Source organism: Panicum virgatum, chromosome 6N (assembly GCF_016808335.1).
Source record: "Panicum virgatum strain AP13 chromosome 6N, P.virgatum_v5, whole genome shotgun sequence".
Classification (NCBI taxonomy): Eukaryota; Viridiplantae; Streptophyta; class Magnoliopsida; order Poales; family Poaceae; genus Panicum; species Panicum virgatum.
Genome location: NC_053150.1, coordinates 23,489,877 through 23,497,430, shown reverse-complemented (window position 1 = coordinate 23,497,430; position 7,554 = coordinate 23,489,877). Strand labels below are relative to the sequence as shown.

Sequence of the window (7,554 nt, the reverse complement as noted above, 5' to 3'; positions counted from 1 at the left end):
ACCCGTAGAAGCATAGGAAATGCAAAGCTATGTACCCATCTACTCATTCAAAAAAGTATGTTATATTTTACATATTGCATTCTACTTACTCTTCATTCTTTACTAAGTCGTTCTCAACAAGCTCGGGGGCTGTGTCTCGGCCATCCAGCCAGCCCCAACTCGGACTCCGACTAGTCGGACAAGAACAACCCGGCTCGTATTTTCTGAACTCAGCCGAGTACGTCCAGGAACCACCCTGTGTCTCCCTAACCAAATGCGCACATTGATGACCCGCTCTCAAGTGCTACTCAAAGGGCTCGGAGGTCGCTTTCCACCTACTCGGCAAATTCAGAAAATAACTCAGACCGTGGGCACAACATCAACATCAAATAAAATAAAAGCATTATTTACATAAATATTGTTCTTAACTGGCCCACTCTGACCAACTTTCCTTGTAGGAAAACAAACAAAATAAACTCCTGGAGACCGGCAGCCTACAGCTCGGCCACGACGCGCTCGGTGATCTCCAGGACGGTGGCGTGGTTGGCTTCCCACTCTGTGTCAGAGCAGTCTTCAGGGACATCGTCTCCCACCGGGTCCAGATCCGCTTCCGGGAGGTGGGTCTTCACTAGACCCAGGGTATGCTGCACTGCATCCTTGGCGGGTCCCCGAATGCAGGCCTCTAGTTGGTCGCGGGACGCCTCTAGCCTCTCAGCCAGGCTCTCGGCAGCCGCCATGCCCTCGGGCTCGAAAGCCCAGAGCAGTGCCTCCAGCGGCCTGCTCAGGCGATCCAGCGTCGCCCGGCCCTATGCCACCTGCTCCTCCACTTCTGCAAAAAGCACACGACTGGGTCAGCCCAAGCCAAAGAGCATCACAGAAAGAACATAGCGTATGATCTCCGGGTCGTACCTCGCCGAGCCTCTCAATCTAGGCGAAGCTTCTCCTCGGTGGCGGCCTCCCGCGCCTCGGCCACCTCTCGGAGCTTCTGCAGCTCCTCGTTGGCCTTGGTGCAGGCCTCCAACTCTAAACAAAAGCAAGTCAAAGATAAAACAATGCGCAAGGAACTCGGCAGACATGGCTCCGGCTACATACCGCACTTCTCCTTGCGCAGGGCATCCTCAGCCTTGACCTTGTCGGCCTCTAGCTTGCGGCACAGCGCCTCCAGCTCGTCCACCCTGGCCTCGAGCCCCACCACCGAACTAATGGTGGTGCTCCCCTCGGCCAGCTCCTGGGCGGCCTGCTCAGACAGCTCCACCAGAACCTGCAGAGCAACTATGCGTTACAAGGCAGTGCCCGCAAGAACAAGTCGGCTACACAAATGGAGAAATGCAGGAGACTCACCTCGACCAATCCCTAGGCGAGTCTGGCGGACGCCACGAGTTTGCCGGAAACCATGCCGTCTGCCTCCTCATCCTCGGCCTCCTCCTTCACTGGTGGGGGCTTGTCCCCCTCAGTGGCCTCGCCCCGGGTCTTCTCGGCCTCGATGGCCGGGACCTCCAAGGCCCCGACCTCAATAGTTGCCGCCCCTTCGTCGCGGGGTGGATCCTGTATCTCTATGTCACGGGAGGGGAGGAGACCCTGTGACCTCAACAGTTCTTACTCTCATTCTTTACCAAGTCATTTTCAACATGCTCGGGGGCTGCATCTCGACCACCCAACCAGCACCCACTCGGAGTCCGATCAGTCGGACAGGAACAACCCGGTTCACTTTTACTCAACATAGCCGAGTACGTCCAGGAACCACTCTGTGTCACCCTAATTCATCGCAGATATTGATGATCTGCTCTCAAGTGCTATCAGAAGGGCTCAGAGTTTGTTTTCCACCTACTCGGAAAATTCAAAAAAGAACTCGAACTGTGGGCAAAACTTAACAGCAAATAAAATTAAAACATTATTTACATAAATATTGTTTTCAGATCGGTCCACTGTGACCAACTCTCTTTGCAGCAAAATAAACAAAAGAAATTCCTGGAGACCAGTAGCCTACAGCTCGGCCACGATGCGCTCGGCGATCTCCAGGACAGCGGCGTGGTTGGCCTCCCAATCTGCGTCGGAGCAGTCTTCAAGGACGCCGTCTCCCACTGGATCCAGATCCGCCTCCGGGAGATGGGTCTTCACCAGCCCCAGTGTGTGCTGCACGGCATCCTTGGCAGCTCCCTTAACGAAGGCCTCCAGTCGGCCACGGGATGCCTCCAGCCTCTCAGACAGGCCCTCGGCCGCCGCCACACCCTCAGGCTCGAACGTCCCAAGTAGTGCCTCCAGCGGCCTGCTCAGGTGATCCAGTGTCACCCGGCCCTGTGCTGCCTCATCCTCTGCTTCTGCAGAAAAGCACTCAGCTGGGTCAGCCCAAGCCGGAGAAACAACAGAAAACAAACAGCTGTATGATTTCCGAATCGTACCTCGCCGAGCTTGCTGCTCCAGTCGCAGTTTCTCCTCGGTGTACTCCTGCTAATGGGGCGGGGCTTGATGGATTTTTTGGGTGGGTTTTAATACGGGTACTATTGGATGGGTGGAAACGGGTGACACTATGAAATGGGTTGGGGCGGGTTGGGTTGACGACATAGACGGGTTGGGATGGGTTGGGGCGCTATGGTAGTAGATCGGCACGTAAGTCGCATATCATCTTCCATCGTGACTTCGGGTTGGGGCGGGTTGGGGCATTGGGCCGATGGGGTGGGTCGGGGCGGGTGGTAGTTAGTGCTCTTGAAATATGGGTAGGGGCGGATTTGGGGTGGGTTCAACCCCATTAGCAGGCCTACCTCGGTGGCGGCCTCCCGCGCCTCAGCCACCTCCCAGAGCTTCTGCAGCTCCTCATTGGCCTTGGTGCAGGCCTCCATCTCTAAATAAAAAACAAGTCAAAGACAAAATAGTGCAAAAAGGACTTGGTGAACATCGACCCGACTCCTTACCGCGCTTCTCCTTGCGCAGAGCCTCCTCGGCCTTCACTCTTCTGGCCTCCAACTGGCGGTCCTGCGACTTCGGCTCGGCCACCCTAGCCTCGACCTCCGCCACTATTGACGGTCCTTAAGTCAGAAATAAAGTCGTCAACCCCTGCATCTTTTCATAACTTTCAAATACCAAAAGTAGTTACAGGGCTTATTTCTAATCATTTCCACGAGTTTTGGTGATTCTTCGATTACAGGAACCCATACCCGGAATAGAGCAAAAACAGACAAAAGACGCAACACAATTGCACAGAATATCCGACGCTACGTCACACATGCAAAAGGAGGCCCACAAAACTAGACCAAACTGACCAACCAAGCCCCGGCACCGACCATCTGACATCATGACCCACCAGGCAGTAACCCAGATGAAGGCGGTGGCCAGAGGCGGCACAGGGGGAGTCGGCCAACCCCACCTGGAAGCCACTCACGTTGAGTTTTGGCGGGAAGGCTGATCTTATTCTCCTGATGGCGGTTATCAATATTTCCATATTTAATTCTGGCGGGAACCGACCTCCTTGGGCTATAAAAGGGGACTCCCTCACCCCTCACAAGACAACACACACTGGAGAGAAGAAGGAGAAGGGGAGAGTCCACTTTAGAGCTATCTTGTAGAGAGTAGGCTAGGGAGTGTGCGAGGAGAAGTTAGGGAGGAGTGCCGGAGTTGTCGGCTTCCCTCTGCTTGTACCTCGGTGGATACGAGCCTCTTTCGAGTAAGTATCCGAGTTCATCTACTTGTTGAGTTCTTGTCTGAGTTAAGCTTTTGCTATCTTTTGCTTGCGGGATAATCGTCCATCCTTGTGACGGTTGCTCTAGTCTAAAGGCTCGAGTCGTTGATGGAGTCGGGGCTAGAGTAGTAATCGATAGCGTGGACGTGGTGTCTGGGCTAGAGGTTACCGTTGTTTGCATACCTTCTCCACAGTCTGTCGGGGTAGGCGGTAGGTGGTGACAGCCCTGTCCATCCTTTGTAGTCCCCCACGTGAGGGTTGGGTGTAGAGCTAATAGCCGGACACTCTTGGCAGACCAAGGGTAAGCCGGTGCCCGAAGTAAGCAAGTGAGAGCTGGTTTATCTCTGTCAAGTATCTCTTCTCTTAGACAACCACACTACCCAAAGGCCACCTTCTCTCTTCCTCTGGGTAAACTAGTTAGAAGACCCTTACACCTCCGTTCCTCGCGGAAATTACGATACCCTGAATACTTCCGGGTGAAGTGCTACAACGGAATTTCCATGTGCTTGCGGACTTCTCTGTGAGAGTTAAGAAATACCAACAAGCATTTCTGGCGCCGTTGCCGGGGAACAGTTGCTGTAGTTATCTTCGAACCTAGTTTGCCTGTGTATCCTTTCTTTTACCTTTCTCTTTATTTTATCCTTTTTTCCATGGATTCCCTTTCTATCCACGAATTCTCTGCTCCCAAAGGCGAGTTCTTAGAGCCACCACAATCTTCGAAGCCAATCACAGCTTCCAGCTTTGAACTCCGCCCTAGCTTCATAGCCATGGTTCGGGAACAATCCTTCTCAGGTTTTGACGATGAAAATCCCTACGACCACCTACGAGAGTTCGAGCAGCTGTGCTCATGTCTGTCAATCACAGGCATGGCACAAGAAACACTTCGGTGGAAGTTGTTTCCTTTCTCCCTTGCTGAGAGAGCGAAACAATGGTACGCCCATAATGTAGGGAAGGTAGATGGAGAGTGGGAAGAGCTAAGGGACAGGTTCTATCTTGCATTCTTCCCAATTTCTCTTATTACTTCCCAACTCATGCTGGCCCAAACTTGTCTATCCCCGACCACGTGTTGCTTCAACACTTCTGGGAAGGGCTTAGCAAGGAATCTGCCCAATAGCTTGATAGCACTGCCGGTGGGTCGTTCATGTGCAAAACCACTTCCGAAGGAGAGGCCCTCCTAGATCGTATTATGGAAAACACCTCCTTCACCGAAACCTTCCCGTTAGTAGAACCTTCAAGCTGCGAGGAAGTCCCGCTGATTGAGTCAGAATCTTTACCGTTGACCAACCCAGACTCAACCACCGAGCCTTCCTCCGAACCAAGAACGCCGGAGGAAGAAGAAATTCAACCTTCGGCTCTTCCATTTGAATTCGAGGATGATTTATTCGAAGATTACGGAAATACCTCGAATTACCTTTATCAGAAAAGACCCCTTGTTCCAGTTGGTCCTACCGAACCTCTCGATAAGGCTTTCCTTAAAGAGACGGTTAGGGACCTAACCGCTGTCATGAGTAGTGAGTGGGTAGAAGAGGGAGAGTTATCTTTTGAACTACTTCAGATTATCGCTCCCTCTATGAACATTCGCTGCTTTATCCAAGGAACCTTGGAGGAGGTCTTATACAATCCCACGGTTGGAGCAAACATCATGTCGCCCTCCTATGCGTTTCTTATTTAGAGAACTCTTTGGTTCCAACCGAGAAAACCCTCAGGAATGCACCAGGATCCATCCTAGAGGGAGTTGGGATAGTCCATGACGTACTCGTACGTTATGATGACTTTGAGGTTGCCCTTGATTTTCATATCTTCGATGTCTATGACTTTGACATTTTAATTAGGTATCCCGTTGAAAAATTGTTCCTAGAAGCTCCTCTTCTAGGAACTGTTGACACCAAATTTTAGTAAATTTGATATATTCTGAATTATGAACCAATTGGCTCTTTGTGTCAATAGGGAAGTCGACAGTCAACAACAGTTGCCGATGAAGCGGGGAGCCTGCTAGCTGGGATTTCACGCATAAAGGCAATTGAAGCAAAGGGCTAACAAGAACTTGCATGCAGATAGCGGCATGGGAATTATTCGGCTTAATCTGGCCGGATAATCACGGTGATTAGCATGCATATCAAAGTAGAGGAAGCTTCGTACGTGAGAGAGGAAAGAGGCAAGATCAAAGGCAAGGCATCCATGTGCAAACAAAAGCGGATTAAATAAAGAAAGAGAAGGCTACGGCTTGAGTGCTGATCCATGCCACACGTGAAGAGTCTGGTTGGTCATATACATGGAATTATCTTTTCTCGTGGACGGATTGGCAAGTAATTTAATTAGCAAGGATTCTACGGAAGGAAAATTAGAGTCCATGTATTTTAATATTTACTTTAGTTTAGATATTTCTTTCCTAGCAAGTTGTGTACGTCGTAGGCATTAGGCTATAAATATGTGCCCTCATCCATTGTAAAAGTCTATCACACGATCAATACAACAATACTTTACAATTCCCTTTGTACTTTTTCGGCGACTTCGCCTTTTCTTTTCTCTTTTTTGACGAGTTCTTTCGAGTTGATCAAGGACGCCTCACATTCGAGCGACTTGATCTGCTGGTAAGTTTTCCGTTTACCGAGTAAATCTGAGCATTAGCTTCCGGGCGCATCGCTGTGGCTTCGTTCAGATCTATTCAAAAGTTATCGAATTAAATTTAGGCTTTGACTTCCGGGCGTATCGCTGTCGTCTCATCTAGATTAATTCACAATTTATCGATATCTGCTAGTTCTATAGGTTTTACCTGTTATTTTAGCTTTCATCGATATCTATCCAGCTTGTAATACGTTTGATCGGTTGTTTATCGCATTATTTTATTCAAAACATCATATAGCCGATTAGATCTATTTCAAGTGTTTGTCTGATAGCGTTGTTTAGGTTACACATTTGTAGCCTTTACATTGCTCCTCGCGCACATCGGCTGACCTAGCCGATCGTCTATTTCAAAATCGGCTGACCAAGCTGATTTTGTCGTTTTCTGTATTGGCGGCGCCTGCCGATCCGGCCTATGAGGGATATTCGGAATTCCAGCCGATATTCCCTCAAATTTAATGTTTACCCTGTCTCCTTGTCAATCAACAGGTTAGATTGACTTGCACGCTTGGTCTACTTTCCGTTCTTGGCGAACACTTGCCCTCGGATTCCAGTGTGTTGATTTTTGCGTCAACACATCTTTTGGCACGTCTGGTGGGACCCGACGATATCATCATGAATTTTCCGACGGAGATATTCGAGCAAGCTATGAAACAAGCAATGATCGACTTGACTAACAGCATGTATCAAACATCGGCTCAGACAAGCGGTTATCAATATTATGCATCGGCTCCACAGCCGGTGGCCTATCAGCAACCGTGGTTAACAGCTCAACAACCACAGCCGATGGTTTATCAGTTACAGCAACCAGCAAGCTATCAGCTACAGATGTTGACCCCTTCACTGATGAGTTATCAACCACAACAGTCAGGCGGTTATCAACCACAGGCATCGGTTTGTCAGCCGATGAGTTATCAACCGTCGATGGCTATTCCACAACAATCAAATTATTATCTGCCACAAACGCCGGTTTGTCACACAACTTGTCAGCTTCAACAATTAAGTGTGCAGCAGCTGATTACAGAGTCGCCGATTGTACAATATCCAATCGTGCAACAACTTCAACCAGATAGTTGTCAGCCGATTATGCAAAGGTCAGAGCCAATAATCCATCAGCAGTATATTGCAAACAGCCAGAGCAGGGAGTTTGAATCTGAGGTTTGGCTTAGTGTCCAGAAAATTAGAAGATGACAATATTGAAGATAAAATCTCAGCCAATATTGAGGATGAGGAGACCCCCTCTGAATTGTTAATCTCTAAAATGTCTGAAGAGTCTGAAA

At 49.6% G+C, this 7,554-nt stretch overlaps 1 protein-coding gene across 1 annotated transcript; it reads right to left on the bottom strand.

The window, feature by feature from the left end:
- Positions 1 to 901: 901 nt before the first annotated feature.
- LOC120678019 (fibrous sheath CABYR-binding protein-like) lies at positions 902 to 7,166 on the bottom strand. The gene is made up of 7 exons (XM_039959183.1): positions 6,953 to 7,166; positions 2,889 to 2,990; positions 2,735 to 2,818; positions 1,978 to 2,315; positions 1,372 to 1,557; positions 1,072 to 1,240; positions 902 to 1,002 (listed from the first exon to the last, which is right to left on the bottom strand). The coding sequence occupies exons 1-7, from the start codon at positions 7,164 to 7,166 to the stop codon at positions 902 to 904; spliced, it is 1,194 nt and encodes a 397-aa protein (XP_039815117.1).
- Between the last annotated feature and the right edge of the window lie 388 nt (positions 7,167 to 7,554).

Excerpts from the sequence above, each read along its gene's own strand:
- LOC120678019 (XM_039959183.1), bottom strand. The coding sequence starts at position 7,166 with ATGCCTGTGGTTGATAACCGCCTGACTGTTGTGGTTGATAACTCATCA. Across the intron at positions 2,991-6,952 it reads GCCGATGTTTGATACATGCT|TGGCGGAGGTCGAGGCTAGG; the intron begins GTTAGTCAAGTC and ends GACCGTCAATAG. Across the intron at positions 2,316-2,734 it reads GGAGGCCGCCACCGAGGTAG|CTGAGTGCTTTTCTGCAGAA; the intron begins GCCTGCTAATGG and ends GGGCTGACCCAG.